At 54.4% G+C, this 25942-nt stretch overlaps 2 protein-coding genes across 20 annotated transcripts in view; one reads left to right on the top strand and one right to left on the bottom strand.

Annotated features, from left to right (window-relative positions):
* HEMK1 (HemK methyltransferase family member 1) overlaps positions 1-2248 on the bottom strand; it is a 34640-nt gene extending 32392 nt beyond the window's left edge. For 2 of the 16 annotated variants that reach the window (XM_060161735.1, XM_060161737.1), the window contains exons 1-3: positions 2061-2243; positions 652-1020; positions 270-361 (exon numbers count right to left, since the gene is read on the bottom strand). In XM_060161735.1, the coding sequence (XP_060017718.1) occupies positions 270-361; positions 652-861 (302 nt within the window). In that variant the 5' untranslated portion in view covers positions 862-1020; positions 2061-2243. Of the gene's footprint in view, positions 1-269; positions 630-651; positions 1021-2060 lie in introns of those variants that run through there. The other 14 variants (XM_060161748.1, XM_060161746.1, XM_060161736.1 and 11 more) reach the window with 13 other exon arrangements.
* A 1391-nt stretch (positions 2249-3639) lies between these two features.
* On the top strand, positions 3640-13830 carry C10H3orf18 (chromosome 10 C3orf18 homolog). 4 transcript variants are annotated; one of them, XR_009542795.1, is made up of 6 exons: positions 3640-3863; positions 5476-5841; positions 8986-9011; positions 9558-9705; positions 10965-11214; positions 13735-13830. XR_009542795.1 is itself a non-coding variant. In XM_060161754.1 (6 exons), the coding sequence occupies exons 2-5, from the start codon at positions 5608-5610 to the stop codon at positions 9983-9985; spliced, it is 504 nt and encodes a 167-aa protein (XP_060017737.1). In that variant the 5' UTR covers positions 3640-3920; positions 5476-5607; the 3' UTR covers positions 9986-10032; positions 10965-11044. The 4 variants fall into 4 exon arrangements, 3 of the variants coding, with proteins under 3 accessions (XP_060017737.1, XP_060017736.1, XP_060017739.1); XM_060161754.1 differs by lacking the exon at positions 13735-13830 and adding an exon at positions 9890-10032 and having other exon boundaries at positions 3640-3920; positions 10965-11044; XM_060161753.1 differs by lacking the exon at positions 13735-13830 and adding an exon at positions 9890-10032 and having other exon boundaries at positions 10965-11044.
* Positions 13831-25942: the final 12112 nt, after the last annotated feature.

Genomic DNA, 25942 nt, shown 5'->3' on the forward strand with positions numbered 1-25942 from the left:
ACAAGACCATGTCTGGGTTGGGATACCACTTGTGGCCAAAAGTGTCGGGTAGGGTCATGTCTCCTACGCCCCATAACTCGTAGCCAAGACCTTCCTTCCCTCCCTTCTTCCTATTTACTACCATGACCCCTCTCTCATCACTCTCTCATCCCAACACCTCCCTAGTCCTTGGACACTTTCTTCCTCCCTGACCATGAACTTGGTGGAGCTGAAGGAAGCTGGACCCTGCTCCCCACACAGAGCCCTCTGGTTTGGCCCATGGTGCTCACCTTTGCAATCGGTAGCTACTCAGCTCCTGGACATACTGTAACTGCCAAGGGGTCAGGGGCTGGGTCCAAAGTCCTGGCCTCAGGCTCTGAAACTGCACCACAGAGAATGTGAGTGGCTGGCTCCCCTGACCCAGGTTTCTTTTGTAGACAATGCCAGTGGGTCCAACACTGGCCACCTTGGTGATCCCTGAACCCCTAGTGCCTGGCACACACTGTAATAGTTTGTTGGATGAATGAATAAGTATCTGCCTAAGACATTCCTCCAGAAAAATCCCATCATTCTCGGCTCAGCACTCTCAGTGGAATGGAAAAGCCTGGATGTCTCTTCCCCAGAGTCCTCCCTCCCCCCATTTCCTGCCCTCCTGACAACACTGCACTTAACTGTTTTGGCTCCCAGGACATGAGCCACGATGTACTCACTGGATTCCCGGGCCTCAGGGATGCCCCTTTTCTCAAAGACTACTGTCCAGTGGCTGACCAGTTCTGTGGCACTCAACAACCGAGCCGGAGGCAGATGGGGTTGCCGTGAGCTGAAGGTGCAGCCCCAAATGCCTCCCCTCCACCCCAGGCCAGATAGGAGGGCCCTCAGCATTCTGCCCCCATGTCCCACATCTCAGGGAAAGGATCCCTTGGGTACTTCCCCAAGGTCCCCAAATCTTTCTCGTGATGTCAGCTGCTGAGGATGGTGGCTGGCCTCAGCCGGATGGAGATGCAGAAGGTCACAGGCTCTGGCTCCTCAGATGTGGCTGCCCTAGAATAGGGAAGGAGAACCAGGAGAGTAGCTGAGACTTGTGGGACCCACTCCTCTCTGACCTGTTGCCTGAGAGAGGGCATGCTCTTGCTCTGTCGCCTCTTTGACTCCATTTTAGACCCTCACCCACCTATCTGAGTTTTCTTGTCTTGGTCAGTGACATTTTCTTCATGTTTTTGGCTCAAGTGATCGTAACCCATAGCTCAGTCCCTACTAATAAATGGGCTGGTGTGGATCAGGGCCCAGGATTGGGGGTTGGACAGATCTATCTGACCCAGAGGGTGTGACCTCGGGAAAGTCATTATTTCTGTGTTTCAGTTTCCTCGTCCATAAAATGTGGAAAATAACACAAACTCCACGGTGAGCAGTGCATCGGTCAATGAATATCAAGGGCCTGGGAGCCAGCTCAACACATAGAGGAACTCAATTTTATATGCTCTTGACTAATATTACTAGGAGGAGGAGACTGCCCTTGCTTGGGAGCTTTGCTTTTGACATTTTGCATGCACTGTCATTGATCTGTATGCTGAAAATCACCCCTCCACCCAATTTAACCCATAGTCCTAAACACCAGCATAAACTTCCAGGTAAAAAACTGACAATTTCTGTTAATTTTATATGTAAGTTATCACAAACAAATTTAACTGAAGGTTTAAAACCAGTGGTCTCCTTTCCTCTTACAGAGACCAGGGTTCAAACTAGCCTTTACTGAACACCTGCTAGGTGCCGCTCTTCAGAGACAAACAGAGAGGAAAATGAGACTCCGAGATTGGAAGCAACTTGGCCAAAGTCACCCAGCTAGGTACTGTCCCAGTCAAGACACAAGTCCTTTGGACTCCAGAGGCAGCTCTGTCTACCAGAGCGCCGCCCAGGGAGGAGCCGAGGCCTGAAGTCAAAGCCGCAGCTTCCCTCTCAGTTTCGCACCGCGAGGTCGCCTCTCCACAAGCCTGTTTCTCCATCTGTACAACGGGGGTACAGACGTTTTAAGGAAGGCTGCCAGAGCTCTGACGAACTCGAGGTCTCGAGGGTGTTACGCATACCTGCCTGAGAAGCTTCCCCACTCGCCCGCCAGCCTGAAGAAACTGCCGCAGGCTCGGCGCCCGGACATGCGTGACCCGCGGTAAGCTCCCTCCGACGCTCTGCTTCCGAGGTTGGCGCAACTGAGGAAGGGCTCGGGCGGACCGCGTCGCCCAGCTCCAGAGTTCCTAGAGCCGATGTGTTCCACCCCGGAAGCCCCTGCGGCCAGTGGGGGCTATGAACGCCACGCCCACTACGTCCAAAGGCCCACTGGCGGGAAAGTGCGTGGTTGGGAGTAGGGTTGCTCCCCGGGGGCCTGGACCGGACGGTCTTCCTGAAGGTCGAGGCAAGGATAAGCCTGCGGTGACTGCTCCGAGACGGCGTTTGGGTACCCGGCCGGGAGGTGTGTAGCCAGCCCGAACGGAGGCATGTCACCAGCCGGCTCTGAATTCGAGAGTTCGGGCGCGATGCCCAGGGGCCTGGTCTAACGTAGGCTGTGTGCTGGTAGAGCGGCACATGGGCGGATCCCAGTGTTGGGGGCGGGCACCCAGTGTCCAGGACCTGGGGTTCAGGTGGCAACTGGACCCCAGGGCCGCTCTTGACCCTCTAGCTCCCATTTTCGAGCAGGGAGCTCGAAACTGGAAGTAGTAGACCAGGGTTTGAATCCTGACTCATCGTGAGGCTTTGTCCATGTGCCCCTCTGTGGGCCTCAGTCGCTCCAATAAAATTCATGGCAGTGTTTCGCAAAGTATGGCCTGCCAATGCCACGCCCTCGCCCCCTAATCTATTGTTAACTAGATCACTGTTGACTAAACTACTATGAAGCATGCAGTTTCCCGGGCTCCATCCCAGACCCGGGGATCTGTATTTGTAACAAGCTACTCCGGTGATCCCCATAAGCTCCTTTAAAAACCTGAGGATTAGAAGGCTCCTCTCCAGAGATGATCGAGCTCTGGATTGGAGGGGTGTATGTAGGCTTGCTTGGGTCCAGGTGTCCAATAATACCACTCCTGTAATAAAAATACCATCCCGCCCCCCAACTTCTCTGAAGATGTCTCATTTCTAGCCTGGGATGGGTATCGTTTAACAAGAGCCCTCACACCAGAGCCCATCTGAGCAGGAAGCTGAGACCCAGGGAAGAGAAGCATCTTGCTCTAGGTCACTAAGCTAGTGGAGGGTCGAACCGGAGTTCAATGCAGACTCAAGGACTCCTAGTCTAGTGATCTCCGCAAATTTGTGTCCACCTGCGTTTGCGGAGCCCGACTCTGTCCTGGCGGAGATGGAGCCCAGAGTAGCCGGAGACCAGAGTTGTAGCCCTTAGGAAGGCCTGGCCACCCACCGTCCCCCTCCCGACTCTGGCACAGCCCACGGGCAGTGAGGAGTGGTCTCCAAGAACTGCGACCTGGCTCCCCCTCTTGCTGGGGGCAGAGCCAGATCCGAGCGGCAGGCCAGCGGGCCAATGCAGGGCAGGCTCTGGGCCTGACAGCCAATCCGGGGCCGGGGGCACGGAGCTGGCAGGGAGGAGAGGAGCTGGAGCGTCGCGGAGCCGCGAGGCTGCTCGCCTCAGCCCCACCCCCGAGGTGGGTCCCGGCCGGCCAGTCCCTGTCCAGGCTGGCAGAACAGGCACTCTCGGCTGTGGGCGGTGTGACGTCGCTGGCCCAGCCCAGGGAGGTCCTCCCAGGGCGCCCAGGGAGGGCGGACCTTGGGTTGGACCCGCCGCCCCCAATCCCGGGGCCTGGGGGTCCCCCTCACCTTGCCCCGGCCTCCTGCCAGTCGCCACCACCCCTAGCCTCTCCCGCTGAGTCCGGCGCCCCAGAGAGGATTAAGTAAGTGCTGAGGTCGCCGCTTCTGTGCAAGAATGGAGGACTCACAGAGTCGCGAAGGTGGGGTTGGGGATTGGGGCAGGGAGGACTGATGAACCTGGTGGAGAATGGTATGCGGGTTCTTGGAGGTGGTGGTGCCCACCCCTTTCTCTCTGGCTTCCTTCTCTTGCCCTTTGGACCATGAGGCATTCCTGAACAGTGATGAGCAGAGCCCTTTCTCTCCTTTGGAGGGAAGAATAAACAGAGCCCCAGAGCAAGTATTAAGGGTCTGGCCCAAGGTCACATCTGGGGTCAGCGGCAGAGCCAAGAAAGAACCTGGGACTCCTGACGTGCCCAGCCTAGCTAGAGGAGGAGGACAGAGAGGGACGATGAGCTTCTCCCATCCCATGTTTCTGTGCCAGCCTTGCTCCTTCCTAAGAGGCCATCACTGGTGTGTGCACACCTCACACACACCCATACACCTGCACAGGGAGGCATCCCACATACACCCGTGAGCTAGCGCAGAGGTGTGTATGCAGCCATGAGCTGTGCATCTCTCCTATCCCTCGGCCTTCCCTTCTGCAGTTTGGTTAGGACCTCTCCCCACCCTGCCTTACCCAGGGCCTTTTGGCCTGGGAAGGCCAAAGTCACAGCCTAGACTGGGCACATCACCCACCCTCTGCTCCCAGGGGAGGAGGGAAGGGGAAGAGAAGGCATCTCAGAGTGGGAGCTCCATCCTTGCCTCTGAAGATACGCTCCCCTTGATTTTCTCCTAGTCCCTGGCAGCCCCTATAGGGAGTTCAATGACCCAAGAGCCTACAGAGAAAGCCCACCAGAGGACCTGACTTTGGCCTCTCTCTCCTTCCTGTCTTCTGGTCTTGCCACACATGTCCCTGCCGTTACTCCAAGCACAAGCTGGACCACACAGCAGGCTGGGTCCAGGGGCTTCTGGGGCTCCCCTTTCCCAACTGGAGTGGCCAGAGGGAGAAAATCTAACATTTATTGGGTACTTGCTGTGGATGAGGGTTGTACTGAGCTAAGTCATTTCTAGGAACTTGTTCATTCTGATATTTCAGTGACCCTATGACCCTTTCTGTGAGGGAGGTGTTCTTAATACCCCTACCTTAGACTCAGGAAAACTGAGACATGGAGAGGTGGAGTGACTTGCCTAGGGTCACCCAGTTAAGTGGCTGAACCGGGATTCAAAGACAAGCCTATCTGACTTTCGTGCAAGTGTTTTCCTCCAGGAAAGGAAAAAGCTGCAGTATTTTTTTCTCCAAGCAGGAGGTGAGGGATGTGGGGGGCAGGAAGTAAGAAGGTGAGCAGTGTGGGGAGTAGGGGCTGGGGGTGGGGAATGAACTTTTTCTTTCAAACCTCCCCACTACTTTTCACATCCTCCAAGTATGATCACTATGATCATCTTACCCACAAAGAGGGGGCAGGGCTTCATTTTCATGTTCCTAAATCCACATGGGATCCATAGATAGATAAAGCACATGTCCTCATGTTCCCTGAACTTGCCCTTGCCCTCAAACTTTTATTTCCCCTGTGCCTTCAGAACTTAGGGGGACTTCATCTCCTCACAGAGTCCCATCCTCAGCCTCATGTTTTTTATTTTTTCCTTTCCAACACCCAGGGAGGCAGGGAGCTCTCTTTATCCAAGGACGTGGCCCCCTGTATGGGTAGTGGGGGCCACAGGCTGGGATACCCCTGATGTCAGAAGTGAGTGAGCAGCTTGACTGACCACAAGCAGTCCCTCAGCATCAGCATGGACTCCAGGATCCCATCTGCTAGGAGCTGGATCAGCAGCCACCCACCCACCTCTGAACCTGACCTGGAGCCTGCCACAGATGGGCCAGCTTCCGAGACCACCACACTCAGCCCAGAAGCCACCAGCTTTAATGACACCAGAATCCCTGACGTGGCTGGTGGCACAGCCGGCGTGGGCACAATGCTTCTGTCCTTTGGGATCATCACAGTGATTGGCCTGGCTGTGGCCATGGTGAGAGCTGGGGCAGGCTGGGGCTGGCCCAGATGGCCCTCACTTGGCAGAGGGCGATCACTGTTCAGATTTTAGAGGATCTAATCAGAACACAATTGTCTGTTAGTGATAGTACAATCCCTTCCTTCCCCAGAGATTTGTTTATTGGGGTCCAGAGACCAGAGAGGCTGCCTCCAATTGGAAGAACCAGAAAAGGTTCTGAGGAATACATGGCATTTTGAGTTGGGCCATGAAGGCCACGTAGGAGTTGGGGAGGAGGGTGTTGCAGGTGGAGGGTCCTGATGGGCAAATGTTCGGAGGCAGACAGGAGGTATCTGTGAGCAGCAAGCAGGACAGTGAGGCAAGTGAGTGTGGGGATGCAATAGGAGTAGAGGCCAGCAGGCAATTGGGATAGATCGTGGGCTGTAGAGTCCGAATGGGATGCTTTGGGTATGGCAGGCTGCTGGCAATGTTCATTCATTCATTCATTCATTCATTCACTTGGCAATTATTTACTGGGCATCTGCCCCGGACCGAGCCTTCGGGACCCCAGGGACTAGGGAGAAAAAGTCCTGCCCTGCAGTTCTTACAGGGAGTGAGAGATAGGTAAAACCAAGGGTGCCAAGGGAAGCCCGTAGGGACTGGATTAGGGAACTGGGTGGGAGTTGAGGGGACTTCCTAGGCTGGGTGGTCAGGGACAACTAAGGAGGCAACATTAGAGCTAAGACATCACAGAGCTAAGACATCACAGCTAAGACATTACATCACAGTGGAGGCCTGGCCCCAGCGTCATGAGAAGGGCAGAGTTGGGCAGACATCAGGGCAGAGGTGAGCTGGGATGAGGGCTCCAGGTGTCCCCTGAGAGTGGATATGATGCTTCCAGATCTGGTATCTACCTCTGAAGATATGGACTCTCCCCTGGGAATTCCCTGGCAGTCCAATGGTTAGGACTCAGCGCTTTAACTGCCGTGGCCCCAGGTTCAATCCCTGGTCAGGGAACTAGGATCTCACAAGTTGTGCAGCGTGGACAAAAAAAAAAAAAGATATGGACTCTCCTCTTAAGATGATACATGGACACTCAGAATGTCACCGAGGGCCCATTGGAGATTGCGAGGACTGAGATCTGGAAGGGTGGGAGGTGTACCTGAGGTCCCCCAGCAGGCCCGGCAATGGTGGCATTCTGCCTGCTGCCCCTCACAGGCTCTGATGGCTGGCCTTAGACTCAGGAGCATGTTGCTGTGACAAATAGGGCTGGATGATCCATTCATGGCTGGAGCTGCTGGTAAAACAGGGTCACCATATGGGCCCCACAGGCTCCGGATTGCTGCCAGGGAACAACGGCTGGCCAGCGGGCAGAGCCAGGATGCAACACACAGAGTGAGGCCGGGGCCTGAGCAGTCTCCTGGGGCAGGGGTGAGGCAGAATACCGGTGTTTGGCACCCATGTGGTGGTTTAGCAGGCTGAGACACCCTAACCTCAGGGGCAGAGCAGGGCCTAGAAACTGCCTTTGTCACTCTTGGCCAAAGATTTTGTCCTGGGAACTTGGGAAGACTTCCTTACTCTTCATTCTGGAGGAATATTCGGAGGGCCGCGGTGGATGGCCTTATCACCAAGAACGGAGAGGTAGGGAAGTTATGGGGCAAAGGCAGTGGAGGGCAGGAAACAGCTCCTGGGCAGGGGTCAGGTCTGGAGATGTTCCTTAAGAACTACTTCCTCTCCCCTCATGCCAACCCTGAGCCAGGCCATGCTGGGTGCAAGGAGGAACAAATCAGTGCCAGGCCGTGTGCCTCATGTAGGAAGAACAGTGGGGGAGGGCTTCCTGGAAGAGGTGGGGCTGCAGCTGGACAGTGAAGGGTAAGGAAGATTTGGAAAGGAAGGTATTTGCGGGGAGGGTGTTAGTAGTTGGGGCAGAGGGAGCAGCAAGGGCGAGGGGTGGAGATTGGTTCTAGCCTCTCTTAAAGATCCTTCTGTATCACAGGGCAGGCAGGAGGGCTGAGAGGCGAGGGAGTACAGTGTGCTGGGGCTGGAGCTGCTGCTTCAGGGCAGGCAGGGGCTATGCCAGAGACCTGGAGCTCCTGTTGCATCCCACCCACAAGAGAGCAAGGGGCATGCCAACATGTGACCTCCTGGAGGGGATGGGGGAGCAAGGGGCACTGCAGTTTCTTTCCGCCTTTGGGGTCCCCCAGGAATGAGCAGCAGGAGGAGCTCTGGGTCAGGCTGGAAACAAACCAGATTCAAGCTGTGAATGGGCCACAAAGAGTATAGGAGCCACAGGGGGTTTGGGACAGACTCTAGAGACATGGCTTTCCCCCAAGCAGAAGAAGTCATGCTCCTGGTAGTCAAAAAACACCAGTTGAGGGATGAGCGAGATGGTGGCAGAGGTCTCTGGAGTTCCCGCTCCAGGTCCTGCAGAGGTCCCTAAGTCTCACCCCCTTCCTCCCTCCCCTGAGTGCTTTGTACCAGGATTTCCTGCTCTAGCCAGGAGCTCTTGGGTCTCAGATGTTTTCTCAGGCTGCCTAGGCCTTTATCTTCAAGTCATTATGATGGGGGTTAGGACCCAGGGGTCTTCCTAGGTTCCTCCAGCATCAGGGTTCAGGAGTGTGGTCTAGGCTGATGTCCAGGGGCTCAGACCCTCCTCCTCAGCCCCTGAGGGCCATCAGCCTCCCATGGAAACCCCAGGAAGCCAGCCCAGAGCCTTGCCTAGAGCCACTGCCCTGCAGAGTCTGCCCGCTGCCTATCCTCTGTTCTTTTTGCCCATACACGGGGAGAAAATTTGGTCCTGGGGACAGCTGAGAGGAGGGGGTATGCTGAAGTCCCCACCACCACCACTTCAGCCCTGAGGAGTCCGAGGCAGGCACTGAGTGGCTGGAACCACAGTCAGTTTTGGCAGGGGTGGGCCCACGCGTCCCTAGGCCAGGCTTACCTGTGTGGTCTTCCCAGGCTGGCCTTCTCCCCACCTCTGAGTTCGGGCACTGTCAGCATCTAATAAACGTCAAATGGAAGCACAAATTTAGGATGTATGTGTCCCTGGGATGGGGTCGCTGAGGACATGGGGACCTATAGTTCTCCCGTTCGTCAGCCTCAGCATGTCCCCTGTCCCGAGGGACTGCTGGATTAATTAGGGCCTCCTTTCCTGGCCATTTGATGCTGCTCCTTCTCTTGCAGGTTTTGTACATCAGGAAGAAGAAGAGGTAACTCCCCATCTGCCACCCAAGACTCCAGCCCGTGGGCAATGCCGGGCTGGACTCCAGGGGACGTGGGTGGGAAAGGAGAGTCCCTCCACCATGAGGGTCCCTCTCTCTAGTGAGGGAGTCAGGGCCTCTTCTGCCCACTCGGGGTTGGGGGTAACCATTTTCCCCTGGGGAGGGCTGAGCCACCCTTGCCCTGCTGCCCTGAGCTAATGGCCACTGACTCCCCTTTCCCCACCCCAGCCCCTCAGAGGCTGGGGATCGCACAAGGCCCTGGCTTAAGCAGTCCCCATGGCTCTCATGGATGACAGCTCTGTGGCCCATGGCCCCATCTGGTCCCAGGAGTGGATAACTATCCCTCCCAGGCCACCCATCCAAGAGGTAGAGCTAGTACTGTATGTGCAAAAATGTCTTTCATTGAATCCCAGGGGAAATTTTAGGACCCTAAACATGGTGGTGTCAGCTGGTCAGCAGGCAGCAGCACCTGGAGGGCTGGTGGGAGCGGAAGGGCCTGCCCTGCCTGCAGCAGTCTCTGCCCCCACCCCCCAGGCTGGAGAAGCTGCGCCACCAGCTCATGCCTATGTACAACTTCGACCCCACGGAGGAGCAAGATGAACTGGAGCGGGAGCTGCTGGAGCACGGGCGGGACACTGCCTCCGTGCAGGCCGCCACCGCTGTGCAGGCCACGCTGGCCAAGGTGAGCACTGACCAGGCTCCTCCACCCAGCCTGCAGCCTGTTTGTGGCTCTTCCACCCCCACCCTCCCTCCTTTCCCATGTAGCTTTCTAGCACCTGCCATGTGGTCAAGTGGCAGCTATCGGGTATATGGATTTTGTCAGGTTTGTTTAGAAACTAGTAGAATTGCTCCTCGGCCACCCACAGGCTCACTGCACAAGGCCAGGCCTGGGCAGCCCTGGGATCCAGCCTGGCTCTGTCCTGATAGCCTGGTCACCTTGGAAGCTCCGTTGGCCTCTCTGAGCCTCAGTTTTCTCATCTGCAAGTGAAAATCCTGATTCTTGCCTCAGGTATGCCCCCTCAAACTAGGGGGAAAGCAGAAGACTCACGGGAGGGATTGTTGGGGGGCTGAGACCCTGGGTTCTTCTGCTTCCTGAGATCCCAGTCCTGAGTGATTTGTGACTGGCATCAGATTCTGGGGCAGTGGCACCTCTGAGTAGATTGGTGGGTTCCTAGTAGCTGGCAGACCCCAGGCAGGTGCAGACCCTAGCCGGACTCACCTCCCATGTCCAAAGTGCTGGGTACCTGTGTGGTTATCCTGCCAGAGTCACTGGGCTGCCTGGCCACTTGCCACCGGTCCCTGAAATCCCCAGGTGCCAGAGCACCATGAGGAGGCCTGGTCTCCCCCGGACCCATGATGCCCCTTTGCATCCCTCCTTGCCTTGACTGCACAGGTTGCTAGGGAACCTGGCTCCACAGCAGCAGAATTAAGAGACTGGGCTCAGGAAGAGTCCAGGCTGGGAGTCCCCTGGTTTTGCTACCAGTTCTTTGTCGCCAGGATCAGGACTCATTCCCCCTTGGGATATTCAGGAAATCGGGCTGAGAACCTTGGTCCACCCAGCTCTTGGGACTACTGACTATTTGACGGTCGTTTCCTGTGCATCTCCCTTGTGCCAGCCCTTGTGCCCGGGCTTTGGGGCTTGGGGGTACAGAGGTGAATACCCTCTGCTGGGAGAGGTCGGTACATGCATAATTAATGCAGGCCCTGGGACCTAGGTTAAGTGCTGCAACTGGCTGAGGTGGCAGGGCAAGCTGGGGATGGCTGGGGGGAGGAGTCACCTGAGCCAGGTCGTATTTCTTGGCTGAGCTTGTGGGAGGGCATTCCAGGCAGAAGACATAGCTGGTGCCAAGCGCACGTGGGCACCAGAGGGGGGAGGGGACTGGGCCAGAGAGTGCATGGCCTTGGTCAAGGTCCCTGATGCCCCTTACTGTCTCTCTGCAGACCACTCTCCCCTCTCAGGGCCCAATGCAGAGGCCCAGCCGGCTGGTGTTCAGTGATGTAGCCAATGCCATCCACGCGTGAGGACCCTGGGACAGGCCTGGACCTCTGATGAAAACACCTGCCACAGTGCCCTCAGCTGCCAACTCCGAGATCATTAGGACCTCCTCTCAGGACCTGCCCTGCCAAGGCCTCAGCTATTTTGAGGACCCAGCTGCTGACCCTCCAGGCTCTAAAAGAGGCCCCTGGCCAGGTTGGGCATATGGCCACTGATATCCCCTGACCTGAGGGCCCTGGAATGCAGAGCATCCCTCATAAGCCTTCCTTATGCTGGCTGGCTTCCTTGTGCCCTTCCCAGACCCCTCACATCAGGGTCTGCTCCTCTAATGTGGAGGAAATGGGGGGAGATGTGGGATGGGAGGGGGAAGGGAAGGAGAGTAGGGGGGTTCCCATCCATCAGGGAGAGACATATCTTTGGAATCTGGAGTCTCCTCTGGGGTTGGGGAGAGGCAGCCACCCAGGTCACAGCCACATGGTACGGTGGTGCTCTGGGAGAGGCTCAGGGATAGAGCTGAAACTGCCCAGTGGGCAAGGATGCCAGCAGGAGGGCTGCTCATACCCAAGGTCAGTCCAAATTACAGGGATGCATGAGGTCTTCCAGCCACCCCTCCGTGGTGGTCGGCTATTGGCTGGGCCCAAGCTAGGATGAGAGCTGAGGGGGAAGGGAGGTGGGGGAGCAGGTGTGGAGGGATGCAGTGCCCAGGCCTGCTAGAAGGCCTCCTGCATGCGCATGAAGGTGCCCACCTGCAGACACATGCCTGTCCCAGCACAGGGGGCAGGATGGAGACCCCTGCATTGGCTCCACCCTCCAAGCCACCCCCCACCCCATGGTGTGTAGAGGAACATTAAGTAGGCCACCTTCTCCACCTTCAGTGTTCAGGGACTGAAGGGAGAGGGAAGCAAAGGCAAGGGTCCACTGCCCACCACATCCCTTCACTGGGCTCTAAAAGCCAGGTTACCTGCTTCTGGAACAGTTCCCTGTCTAGGTGTTTATCGGGGACCTGGGGTTGGGGGAGAGACTATTGGTCAGAGGGCGGTGGTCGCCAGCTGCAGGCTAGCAGGGGAAGTTCTGAATGCCTGAAACAGGGTGGGGATAGCCCCTTGGAAAACAGACCTAAGAGACCTAGTCTGGATTTTGATCACACAACCCACCTACCCATTGTCCACCCACCCCATGCCCCGCAGGAATTCTGCCAGGCTGGGGCATCTGGGCAAGGCACTGGGTCAAGCCAGACCCCAAGAGCTGGGCACTTCTCCGCTGGGCACACATGTGCACCTGAGCAGGCACAGACACACACCCCTGTGCCCAGCCTCGCCGCCATCACTGTCCTCTGCTGGTTGGCGGGGACGTGAGGGTGGCAAATACGAGGTGTCAGGCTGTGAGGGCCTAGGAGGACTTCATGGGGAAGGTTCTGGATTTATTTCCTCCTCTAGATGCTATAAATCCGTTAGCATTTGAGCCAACTGGAGGGCTATGGGTAATTTAGGATGCACAGAAACTGTAATTTAACTCATAGCATCTCCATGTGAGAGCATTAAAGATGTAATTAAGACGTTTACACAAAGAGAGTGTGAGCCTGTGACACTGGGGATGTGAAACCCCAGGAGGGGTGGGATGGGTGAGGGGCTGTGGGGGGGATGGTCGCTTGGATATCAGCTATGAGGTGGAAGCCCAGCTGGCTTTCCTTAATCTATCCAATGAGTTGCCTTTGGTCCTGAGTTCAAGGCTGCTCTGGGGCCTCGTGCCTCAGCTGTGGAATGGGGTCACGACGCCTGCCATATCCTTGGTTGGAGAGGCCAAGTGGACAGGACCTATGGGACAGGAGGAGGGAGGGGGCTTGAGCCCCAAGGGCCAGGGGGAGGTGCGGTGCCTCAGGACCCATAGGAGCTGGGTGTGAAACACAAAAGAGAAGAAAATAATGTGGTCTTTCCCAGAGCACAGGGGTGCAGGGGATGGGTGGTGTTGGGAAGCCACAAGGGTTATGTGTGGGGAACCCACCTGCAGTGTTCAGAAGGGTTTGGAGGGTTTGGTCACTATTGTGACCTAATGCCCTAGTTTTCCCAGGACTGCACAATTTTAGGATTGAAAATCTCATAAACCAGGACTTTAAGTGACATCCTGACCCTCTGCTAAAGAACTGAGCCTTCAGGCTAGCATAAGTGGAAACGAGGAGAGGGTGAACCCCAGTCCCATGGTGGAGGGCTGGGCTGGACCTGGGGGTTGCAGGACAGGGCCTTGGGTAAGAGTGAGGGCCCCAAGCACCCCATGGGCCTCCCACACTGGGGTCAAACAGCCGAACCTGTCAGTGACAAGCCTGGTCTTGGGGAGGGGTCTCCTTTCCTCAGCAGACTGACAGAGGATTTCTGAGGGTGAGGGGAGACGGGATGTGTGGGCTGTGCACCTCAATCCTGTTGGATAGCCCCTCAGCCCCAGAATGTGGGAGCTGCAGAGGACCCAACGTCTGGGAGACCCTAAAAATGGAGTCCAGAGAGTAAGGTTGGCACCCAGGGACCAGAGCCTGGGATGGGGGCTCCAGGAGGACCCCTGTCCCCATTCTCTCCCACTGCCTGCCCCAGACCCCTGTCCTGGTTGGGTGGCTTTGGCTAGGTGATGGCCACAGGGCAGCTTTCTCTGGGTGACGGGGGCCGCTTCCTCCTCCTTTGTCCCCTCACATCACCCCCTCTTCCCTTCCACCCACCTTCTGTTTTCTAGCTCTCTCTCACTCCTGGAGGAATACCAAATGCCCCCCAAAGTTCCCAGGTCTTCCACAGAGTGTGGGATCAATAAACATTGGGATAAAATGTTCCAGGTGACGTGTCCTCCATGTGACCATGGGCCTGGTGGACTGACCAGAAAGCTCCTCGCCGCCCTCAGCCAGGCAGACGGGGTGAGACGGCGCTGCCCGCCTGCCATTACTACTCCTGGTGGTGACTGTTACAAGGGGCCCTTGGGAGCTGCTCCCCTGGCCCCCAGCCCTGTACGCACATCAATGCATGAAACCCCTCCTCACAGGTAGCGACCGGAGTTTTGGGCAGAAGCTGCAGCGGTTACAGTGGGTGATATGAGGGTGGACATGGAGGGCCGCCTTCAGAGGAGGCCATCTTGTTTAATCAAGTGAAGTGTCACCTTCGAGCCAAAGTGAATACAATAATCCTGTTGCCTGGCTGCAGGCAGATGCCAGAGACGCCTTCAGAAAGTAAAGGAAAGTTCCTGTGGGGTTGAGCACAGAAACTCCTGTAGAGCAGTCTGACCTTGCAATGGGTTCCTTCCAGAAACATCACTGAGCCCCACAGGGGGCCCAGCACCAACCCAGTCTCTGCATCGCCATTTGAGATGGGAGGAAACACATGTCAAACAGGAAGAAAGGATGAGAAAGAGAGAGAGAGAGAGAGAGAGAGAGAGAGAGAGAGAGTGTGTGTGTGTGTGTGTTTCAAGTGTATCCACAAACACACTCTAAGTCTACACCCATATGAAAAAGAAGGCAGGAAGAGGATCTAGTGTGCCTGGGGGTGTTCAGAGGCTGAGAGCAGACACTGCCACCCTATCCTATCCAGCTGCACCCTGCAGCAGGCCTCAGTGTGAGGGGCCTTGGCTGAGAATATCTGAGGGAACCCCAGGAGCATCCCCCACCCTCCTGGCCTCTGAGGGCTCAGGACAGGGGGCAAGTGCAGCCAGGGCATCTGTGGTCATACAGAAGACATTCTTGAAAGGCCAGAGATCCTGGTACCCACAATGGCTGGGGGAGGTGGGCTGTCTCACTCCTGTTTCATCAGTGAGGAGCCAGGGGAGAGTAGCCCAGGGCTCCGTGTACAGCTGGCGCAGGGCACGCTGGGGCTGGGTTTTGAACCTGGTACATCCTGGGCCCACAGCCCACAGCTCATGTGGCCCAGGCAGGCCTTGATATGGAGGACAGCAACACAGCCTGCACCTACCAGCGTGGCCCAAGGTGCTCCAAGCTCCTACCTCCCTTTGACCTGACAGGAGGCTGGGCATGTCCTGCGTCCTATGCCTAGGTATTTCAGGGGAAAGGGCCATAGATTCAGTCCAGCTTTCCAAGGCCAGGGCTAGGACTAGGTCCCCTTTGAGGCTCCGTGACAACCTGGATCCCAGCCCTATTTCCTCCAGGTGTACATATGTAGTGCGGAATGGGAGGCCATGTCCTTGTCTGCACCCCTCTGTTCTCCTAATACATGGTCGCTGGGTACCAGCACCTCCCCCCGGGGCTGCCAAAGCCCCACAGGTCACTGTCAAGGAGCACCCAGTCTCCCAGTCTCTCACACCACTAATCCAGCTCCCACCTTCCTGGATGGCAACATGGATGGATGTGCCCACCTGCTTGAGCTTCCCCCGTGCTCCCAGTGACATCCAGGCTAAGGCCCAGCCAATCCCCTCAGCTTCTCCTACCCAGCCACCTCTGGGATCTGACCTGTGAGAATGTAGAGAGGGGACAACAGTAGATGTCCCAGCCCTTGGGGTTGATGGGCCTCCTGTCCTCTGGCCACTGGTCAAACAGGAGAGGAGGGACATTCACCCTGGCCATTCCCACCTACCCAGCCCTTACTGTACTTCTGTTGGAGGCCTGGAGGCCTGCATTAGGAGGGGTAGGCAGGTCTACTTCCTGGGAGTGCAGCTAGAGATAAAGGGGTTGCAGTAATAACAGTGTCAATAATAATAACAGTAACAATAATGATGTGTGGTTTATTGAGCTTCTGCCACGTGCCAGTTACAGTGGACCGGCTCACTGAGGGAGGGCCAGGTCAGTGTTCCCCACTGCCATTCACAGGTATTCAGAGCTGGACAATGGCCAGAAAGGGCCTTGGGCCACCTCAAGGGCCAGAATCTGGTCCCAGTAACTGCTACCTTTGATTGGCCTGATCCCGGCACAATCTCACTTTATTCCCAGTATTCTTCTTGGGAATATACAGTCACCCATCTCACAGAAGAAGACCTCTAGTACCCAGAGACTAGGGTCATCAGGCTCAGAGGCAGGGGATTGGCTCTTCCTCTATGCCATTTGAGAAAGGAGTGTCAGACAAGGCCTAGAAACAGGAGGATGCTGGGGCCTGATGGGGCACCCAGGAGGCACGGCCCACTTGGCTCCCCAATCTGCCTTCCAGCCTCCAATGTGCTCCCGTGCTGCCACCTGCTGGCATCTATAGGCACTGCAGGTGGCCTTCCTGTCCCCCACCGTCCGCCCAGTCACCCGTTTGGTGGCCCCAAGTGCACCTCTGGCCCCATCCTCGGATTCCTCCCCTGCCTTTCCCCCATGTGGCATGGAGTGCAGCCCTCACACTGCAGGTCCTGACATGGGGGCTCATCTGGCCGGGCAGGGACTAGAGTGAGGTGAAAGGGAGCACAGGGTTCAAAATGTCAGGAGCCACTCGGGCACTGATACTACACTTGCACCAACCTGAACGTGAATGTCTCCTCAAATCTGTGCCCTGGGTGCCTCATTCGCCTCATCCTAGTCCTGGCCCTGCTACTCAGGCCCCTCTTGGTCAGGACCCAGGCGGCAGACACTGAACCTCCGTCCCACCACCACTCACGCCCATGCCAGCAGGCTGGAGGCCCCAGAAGGCCAAGCAAGGGGAGTGTGGGCCTCTCTCTGGCAGAGCTCGCACAGATGCTCTTTACCCAGAGGAGGCTGAGAACACCAGATTATGAGAGACTTAAAGGACTTAGCAGCGGCTCAATAACTAGTCAATAAGGTGACGCTCTGAAGCCCCAGGTGAAGGAGGAGGACAGGATTCCTGCCGTAAATCTCTGTGGGCAGCTCAGACCTGAAGTGTGTGTGTGAACCTCCCGCGGCACTTGCAGGCAAAATCAGAACCCATTTAATCCCCCAGCAACCCCAGAGTATGGGCACCAGTTGTGCCCTCATATTTTTTAAATTTTTTTATTTTTTTACTGTTCGCGGGCCTCTCACTGTTGTGGCCTCTCCTGTTGCGGAGCACAGGCTCCGGACGCGCGGGCTCAGTGGCCATGGCTCACGGGCCCAGCTGCTCCGCGGCACGCGGGATCTTCCCGGACGGGGGGGCACGAACCCCCGTCCCCTGGATCGGCAGGCGGACTCTCAACCACTGCGCCACCAGGGAAGCCCGTGCCCTCATATTGTACATGGGGAAACTGATACACAGAGAAGTAGGGTAACGGCACGTGGCAGGGCCTGGATTTTACCTCAGTTGGGTTAACCCCAGAGCTCACACCCAAGACTCCCAAAGAAGGTAAGAATGTTCTCTGAAGAAAGAGCTGCCCCCTCCTCTCACCATTTTTTCATTCTCTTCAACCATTCCTAACTCCTCCACACCAGGCCCTCTGCTGGACTCTGGGGCTGAGGGGCACCCAGAAGGGGTTGGCCTTAGAAGAGTCCTACGCAGCGTTGTGACCCAGAACAGCGATGATGACAGCAACAACTCACCCCTCTCTAGGAAGTGACAAGAGACGCAACATCACTTCTGACCAGAGGCAAGGCAAGTCTTTCATTGTGCCGGGCCTTGTGCCGGGTTTGGACACAAGGTCACAATGGACGTTTCGGGCTGGGCAGGGGAAAGGTGTAAGGGACGATGGGCTTCCTCACAGCCATGACACTAGCGATGGAGATGACCCCCACAAACATGGGGCGCCTACCTTGTGCTGGGCCAGCCCTATGTGCCACACCCTCTCTGCCTCTCTACTGAATACCCCCTTTCTTCACGCCGGTGCTGTTAGGCGAGTGGATCTGTCAGACTGCTCTGTGAGGATCACCAGGCCAAGAGTGCTGCTGGATGACTCCCCCAGAGAGACCACACTCACCTCCACTCCGCCAGAGGGACCCAGGAGGCCTGTTCCCACACGCAAGTTGTCCGCTGCCCAAGCCTCAGTGGGTAAGTGGACCAGTTTCCTTTGGTGGAGGAAAGCGAGAGTACTCTGTTTGGAGCCCTTCCCAATGTGACCAGCAGATGACAGTGTAGGCCCAGATTATAGGCCTGGCTTGTGGGGCCAGTTTGAGGAGTGCTGTGGATGAAACTTGGCCTTGAGCCCTTTTTCAGGAGACTGGGAGTCTGGGTGGCTGATGCACTGAAGCTGTTTGCTTCCTTCCTGCCAGGAGCAGGTCTAGACTGGGACTGGGTCACGGAGAATGTCTACTCATGGCTGTGTCCTGAGCCTCCAGAATGGAGCCTGGTACCTAGTAGGTGCTCAGGGCTATTCAATGAACAGAGGATTGGTAAGTGGTTCTTGCCTCATGAGAATTAAATGAGTTAATATATAAAAAGCACGTGGAAAGACTTCAATAAATGTGTGCACTTCTTTGAACTTTTATTATGGATGGTCCCCACCCATTTTGGAAAGTCTAAGCTGTGGGCCCTGTCCTGGTATCTAGATAGCTTCTCCCAGCAGGGGATAAAGACTGAACCCCAAAGCCTCACCATTCAGCAGAGCAGCTCTTGTGGGCATTTGGAGACAGGAAAGGTCTGTGCCAAACCCTGATGGTGGCACAGGGACTGGGGCCCCCTCTACTTCACCAGGCATTTTCCATAGGCAGGGGAGAAAGCCAACCTTCTCCTGTCCCTGACCGGGCTGGCCTGCTGACAGGTTCAGCTGCTGGAGGTTGGGCAGGGGTGAGGCTGGGGGCCATGCCCTTTAGTGGTCGTGGCCCAAGCACATGGTATCCGCAGGTCACTCCATCCTGGAACTTTCTTACTGCCACATGTGCCTGCCCTGGGATCTCTACTGTAAATTCCTATCCCATCTTTACCTCAAATCCTAGCTCCCACCTCAGATCAGTGCCCACCAGGGTATCACACAGAAAAACGAAAACCGTCTCTCCCCTCCCCCCATTATGGAGGCTTCTTGCCACTGATTTCTTATGAGATCAATTAGCTATCCCACCTTAGCTGAGTTTCAAGACTAAGTGACTTGTCTTCGGTCACAAAGGATTTGAACCCAGCTCTGTGGGAATCCTAGGTCACACTCTGAATGGGTCTGGTTCATCCCTGTCTCCCCCATGGCAGGTCCTGCTCTGGACTGGACTTTAGGTGGGTTCCTGGGTACGTCACCGAGAGTCCCCCTCCTTTTATCTCCTGCATCCCCATGAGTGAACACATGAGATGGGGCATTTGCTGCCTGCGGCAGCTAAGCTATATGGCTGGGAAGGGCAGGAGCTGCACCATCTCATCCGCATGCATCATCTCCAACAAGGCAGATAGCAGGAAACAAGCAGTTCCCGCAAAGTGGTTACTGATGATAAAGTGCCACAGGCAGCCTGACTCTGAAGAAGAGGTGGTGTAACTGGCCCCAGGCCCTCCTTCAGCTATGAAGAGGGGTATAACTAATGGCAAATCAGCTCTGCCTTCCACTGTGGTGCTGGTGCCAGGTGTCCCAGAGACACCCCCCCACCCCCCGCACCCGCCCGGGACAACTGGACTCACCTGAATGCCCATTGCTGCAGGAACCAGCTGGTCTGAATCCCAGCTCAGCCACCATGTGACCCCTGGCAAATCCCTGAACCTCTTGCCTCAGTTTCCTCATCTGTAAAGTATAAAACAGGTCCTACTTGATAGGATTAAGAGTTCATGTTTGTATGAAAAAGAGATACTTGATAGGATTAAGAGTTCATGTTTGTATGAAAAAGAGATTCAGGAACAATGAGCTCCTGCATGGAGAACAAGCTATGAGCTTTTTCTTTCCTGCCTACACATGCTCTCCCCTCACACAGATGTCCAAAAACTCTGCTACAGCATAGAGTAATTGGGCCACACTGCCCTGCCCCTTCCAATCCCATGTAGAGCAGACACTGATGCCTCCCCAAAGGCAAAAGGACCAAAGACAGGCAGCAACTCTCACCACTGTACCCAGCAGTCCTCGTGCTTAAACCGGGCCTAAACTTAGAATCACCTGGAGTTAAAACAACGCGGATACTCCCACCCAGTTCAATAGACAGTCTCTGTGGGGAGGGCACAGGTGATGTTATTGCTAAATACTCATCATGTAATACTAATGGGAAACTGCATGGGAACCACGCAGCAAACATTTCTTCCAAAGTTTTAAAGTGCATACAAATTTGGGGGGAATCAGGACCCCACTCTAAGTTATGATTCTCCTGTGGGGCTCACGAAATGGCATCTTCAATAAGTTTTTGTTGGTGCAGATGTTACTCTCTCAGACCTGTATCCAGTAGCAATGAGCTAGAGTTATCAGTCAGAGTACACCTGAGACCACTGAGTAGCGTGAAGGTTTGGGTTAAGAACTTCCAGAAGCGCAGGTTCCCTGGGCCTGATTCCTAGGGGCTGAGCTCCTCCTGGAATAGGTGCGGCCTTGCTGTTGCCTACGGGAGATGCTGCTGGGTTGGTGGAAATCACACAGTGGGTTTATTTATTTATTTTTAAATATTTATTTATTTATTATTTATTTATTTATTTTGGCTGTGCTGGGTCTTAGTTGCAGCATGCATGTGGGATCTAGTTCCCCTACCAAGGATCGCACCCAGGCCCCCTGCATTGGGAGTGCAGAGTCTTAACCACTGGACCACCAGGAAGTTCCCACATGGTGGGTTTAGGGTTGTGTTAGAGGTCACCCTTAGAAATCTACCCAAAGGTACCCTTAGTCCTTAGGTCCTTTAGCCCCCTCTCCTCTCAGGGCCCACTTTACCCACAGGACTACCTGGGAGCAGGGCATGACCACTTGTCCTCAGGTGAGCTGAGATTCCATATCCCGAAAAATCCAGAGCATAAAGTTGTTTACATCACAGATCTGTTTGGAAATAAACCAAAGGCAGCAGTGGAGGGTGGATTAATATTTTGCGCTGGGAATGGACAGAAGCCTTTGAAAATGATGCCATGGGGCTCCCCTGGTGGCACAGTGGTTGAGAATCCATCTGCCAATGCAGGGGACATGAGTTCGAGTCTTGGTCCAGGAAGATCCCACGTGCCGCAGAGCAACTAAGCCCGTGCGCCACCACTACTGAGCCTGCTCTCTAAAGCCTGTGAACCACAACTACTGAGCCTGCGAGCCACAACTACTGAAGCCCGGGTGCCTAGAGCCTGTGCTCTGCAACAAGAGAAGCCACTGCAATGAGAAGCCCACGCCCCACAACGAAGAGTAGCCCCCTCTCACCGCAACTAGAGAAAAGCCCACGTGCAGCAACGAAGACCCAACGCAGCCAAAAATAAATAAATAAATGAATAAATTTATTTAAAAAAGAAGAAAATGATGCCATGAATGCATATTTGATGATTAACAAAGGAAGTCGTGATCTATGATAAGTAATAAAGCACATTATAACTGAACAAAAAGAAGAGTTCATGTTTGTAGAGGGCCTGGAACAGTGCCTGACACATAGGAAACACTGAGTAAATAATTTGTTAAATAAATAACACACTAAAGATCCAAACGGTAGTCCAAGGGGTACAGGCCTTCACAGAAGTGGGAACTTCTGAATCACGTATAGACTCAGCCTTCCAGCCCCCTGGGGTTGCAGGTCCACCTGGTTCGGGTTGTACCTCCTGGCTCAAACTCTGGTCTTGCCCTCTGAACTCTCCCAAGGAGCTCAAGATCTAAAGTTGCCTCTACCCAGCAACTGTTTTTTCCTCTTAGATTCTACTTTATTTGGTAAAACTCAGAAACTAACCACCAATTCATGTCCCCCCATCTCCTTCTCTCTGAAGAAGGCAGTTCCCCAGAGATACCAAGTCCCCCACTTCCAGCAGGGTCAAGGGGCAGTCTCCTGCTCCACACCTGGCCTGACCTGGGGCCTCCTGTAAACACAGCCCAGCCTCTGGGATCTGGCCTGGGAGGGGTAAGTGGAAGCAGCTGGGCCAGGAGGGAAAAATAGGGCCGGGCCTGAGCTCTGGGGCCAGAGAGCCCTCTAACTGGCTCCACTCAGTGGCCTTGTGTTTTTCTCCATCGGGAAGGACGGGATCCCTCAGTTTCCTGATAGTTCCTGAAAATCAGCAGGTGGCAGAAGCTACTTGGCCCCTTCCCCAGTCACTCCTAATACAAGAGTCACAGGGTCAGGGCCCCGGAGGCCTGGGGGTCCACAGGCCGCAGGGGAGGGGCTGGCCCCTTGCCTCATCTCATTCTCTGTCGGGTTCAGAGATGTCGACTTCCTTCCTAGTTTCCAGGCAAGAAACTGGCACTTTCCCCCGGCCTGCAGCCCCCAAGGCCAATTAACTCCCTCCCTCCAAGTTTATACACAGTCCACCTGGCCATCTTTTCCTGGACCTCCCAGCCACCCCAGCCAAGCTCCCACCATCCCCACCTGCCACTGCCTCCGTGGCCCCTCTATCCTCCACTCTCAGGCCTGCAAGTCTTCCCTGAACTCTGGAACCCCCAAGTTTGGCTTCCAAGACTCTCAGCCTACTGCTTCCCATTCTGCCCAAGCCATCGGCTCAGACTGCAGCCAGTGTTCTGTCTCTGCCCTCTTGCCCACTGCCTGGGCCAGGGTTCCCCACCGCCCTGCCCCGGACTGGGCCTTGCCCCTCGTGGACCCCCTTCCCTGCCCTCCTCCCAGCCCTCTGGCAATGACCCAAGTGACTAATGTGGTCATTAATTTGGTAATTAAGCATGCTCCGGCTGCTCAGGACACTTCTCTTCTGCCGGCCTGGCCTGGAATGTAGATCTGCTCGGCTTTACTTTTCCTGGGAAGGGAGGCTGAGTCCTGGAGGCAAGAGGGATGGAATCCACTCTGAGTTCCATTGCCTGCCCACCTCCCCCTGGCCCTGCCAGGCAGATGGGGGCTGCTTGTAAAGGTGGCCAGGATGAGATTTAGCTGAGTGAGGGATGCTGAGGTTTTGTGTGCCGGGCACTGGAGGAGAGCCATGGTCACTGTGCTCAGTGAGCCCTTGGCCTCTGGAAGCCTCAAGACAGACCAAGTGCCCCCATCTGGCTGGAGCAACAGGGAAACCTCCTGACGAGGCACTATTTCAGATGGGCTTTAATCGGTAGCAGGATTTGGTGGCCCAGGAGAAACTGAGTCCTGGTCTCTGGTGGGTTTGGGGCACATCGAACCCAGGTGGCCCTGACCTTGCTGTGGGCTCCAGTGGGGCTAGCCACCAATGTGTGGCCCTGCAGGTACAGCTTCCAGATGCACCTCCAGGATGGGGTCCCTGCAGAGCTAATTCTGTGGCATTGATTGAAATGCCCCCCTGCCAATTAGGATTTTTTTAAAAGAAATGTATAATGATTCCTAATTGGCACCCTCATTAGGTGCCAATTATACACTTAAGCATTTCTTACAAGTTTAACACATTAATAAGGCAGCTCATTACATGGTAATGAGATTTATTTCTCATATTTATTATATTGTTTCACCACTGCTGACAGCAGAGTTATTTTTAAAAACACGGCTTCTTACTGATTGTACACAGTCCTATTCCTACCCCGCCCCAACCAATAGCCTGTCCTACCAGGCCTCTCCCTTGAGCCTTGGTCTCCAGTCCCCTGGGTCCTCTCTGGCCTCTTTTGGTCCAGCCTCCCAGAGGTGAGTCAAGCAGGCCACCTTCTTCCCCAAATCTGGAAGGACCAGAGTTGGGCCCTGCAGCAGAACAGACTCCGAAGAGTTTCAGAGGCCAAGAACCTTGGGGAACCTCTGTCCATTTAGCCAAACTGCATTCCAGGAGCACAGGTAGGATGCAGGGAAGAGTGCTCCCTGCTTTCAGGGCAGGAGCACAGCAGCCAGGAGAAGACAAGGAGGTCCTTTGAGGCTGTCCCCTGGGGCAGGGAGGAGTGTTGAAAGCAGAGGGAACTATGCTGAGACCAGGGTCTGGGAGAGGTTTGGAAGTATAGAGAATGGACAGCTGGCAGGAGCAGACCCTCAAAAGCCATGGTAGGGCCTCATGGTCCATGGTCCATGGTCTGTGGTGGGAATCTGGCTTCTATCCAGAGGGCAGTGGTGAGCCACAGAATGTTTTGAACAGGGAGGGATGTGACCAGATCTCTGTTCAGAAAAATCAAGAGGAGGATGGACTGGGAGGGGAATAAACATGGACATGGGAATAAACATGACCTCCTGCTTCTGCCTGCTAACTTCCTGCTGGGCTCCCGTTGTCCAGACCTAACACCAAGAGGGCAGAGCCAAGTGAATGCCACCCACGCAGCTCAACCTCGTGGGATGGGGGGTGGGGGTGGGGGCGGCGGGGAATGGGGGCTGAGAGGTCTGGAGGGTACTAGCAGGGTTCCAGAACACTTACTCTTTTCCTTTTAAAAAAACATTGTTACATCCATAAAATAGATAAGCAACAAGGATTTACTGTATAACACAGGGAACAATATTCAATATCTTGTAATACCCTATAATGGAAAATAATCTGAAATACATACATATATATATATCTGAATCATTTTGCTGTACACCTGAAACTAACACAATATTGTAAATCAACTATACTTCAATAAAAAAAAGAATCCCAAGCCTTAAAAAAAAAAACCCAAAAAACATGAGTTTAACATCCTATACATATACACCTTGTTCATACAACACCGCATGTGGCACTGCCTTGCCCTCATCGTCTTAATAGCTGCATAGAATGTATGGTGAGGGTGCTCCATATTTACTCAGCCAGGCTACTCAGGGTAGGGTGTTTCCAATCGATTACTCTTAGAAACATCACACAGCGAACACCCTGGGGTGTAATTTCACATGTGTGTGAGTTTATCTGCAGAATAAATTCCTAGAAGTGGTCAGTGCTAGGCCAAAGGATCTGTGCATTTTAAATTTTGATAGATATTGCCAAATTGCTTTCACGGAGGTTACAAAATTTATACTCTAACAAGCAACAGACTACAAGTTTCTGCTTTCCCTTGTGCTTACCAGAAATGTGCATCAACCTTTCACAGCTGTGCCTATTTAATTTGCATTTCTCTCAGAGGAAGGAAGTTGAGCATGGTTTCAGTGGGTGAGTCTTCTGGATTTCCTTTGGTGTGACTAGACGTTCCTCTCTTCTGTCCATGCAGTTTTCACTGGAATTGTTGGTCTTTTCCTTCCAGATTTATAGGGGCCCATATATATATCTACATACATATATATATTTGTATATATATATGATTTGTAATTTTTTCTGTCAGCTTGTTGTTTGTCTTTAAATTTTGATTTTTCTTTTCCCCACATGGAAATGTTTGATTTTTATGTGGTCAGATGTATCCAACTTTTTCTCTTGTGGCTTTTCTGCTTTTTTGTTATACTTAGAAAAGGTCATATCAAATAAAAGCTGTACAAAAATCCCCTTGTTTTCTTCTAGGAATTTGTTCTTCACTCTTTAGTCCCTCTAGCTTTGGTCCAACTGGAATTGGTATTTGTTTTTTTGGTTTTTTTAATTTTAATTTTATTTTTTTGGCTGCTTTGGGTCTTTGTTGTTGCGAGTAGGCTTTCTCTAGTTGTGGTGAGTGGAGGCTTCTCTTCGTTGCGGTGCACAGTCTTCTCATTGCAGTGGCTTCTCTAGTTGTGGAGCACGGGCTCTAGGTGCGTGGGCTTCAGTAGTTGCGGCACTCAAGCTCAGTAGTTGTGGTGCGCAGGCTCTAGAGCACACGCTCAGTAGTTGTGCTGCACAGGCTTAGTTCTTCCGCAGCATGTGGGTTCCTCCCAGACCAGGGATCAAACCTGTATCCCCTGCATTGGCAGGTGGATTCTTATCCACTGCACCACCAGGGAAGTGCCTGGTATTTGTTTTAAGGTGTAAGGTAGGGAGCCAAGTTAATTTTTTTCCCCCAGGTTATCATCCAGCGATTTCAACATCATCTTTTCTTGGAGGTTATTCTTAACTGAATCATGGAGATTTTAGGAAATGTACCACTGGGGAAATAGCATGTTCTGTGGCAGGTAGAGAGAGAGAGACCAGGAGGACAGGATGGCAGGGTGGCACGTGCCTCCTGGAGGTTGAGAAAAGGGAGAAGAAAGTCCACTTGAGGGGATGCATTTGATTTTTTTTCCCTTGGACTCTAAGAAGGT

This window comes from Lagenorhynchus albirostris, chromosome 10 (genome assembly GCF_949774975.1).
Source record: "Lagenorhynchus albirostris chromosome 10, mLagAlb1.1, whole genome shotgun sequence".
Classification (NCBI taxonomy): Eukaryota; Metazoa; Chordata; class Mammalia; order Artiodactyla; family Delphinidae; genus Lagenorhynchus; species Lagenorhynchus albirostris.

What these genes read in the sequence shown, in the direction of transcription:
- C10H3orf18 (XM_060161754.1), top strand. Translation starts at nt 5,608, where the DNA reads ATGGACTCCAGGATCCCATCTGCTAGGAGCTGGATCAGCAGCCACCCA. An exon ending in TACATCAGGAAGAAGAAGAG is followed by an intron (nt 9,012 to 9,557) that starts GTAACTCCCCAT and finishes CCCACCCCCCAG; the next exon opens with GCTGGAGAAGCTGCGCCACC. An exon ending in TGCAGGCCACGCTGGCCAAG is followed by an intron (nt 9,706 to 9,889) that starts GTGAGCACTGAC and finishes GGCCACCCACAG; the next exon opens with GCTCACTGCACAAGGCCAGG.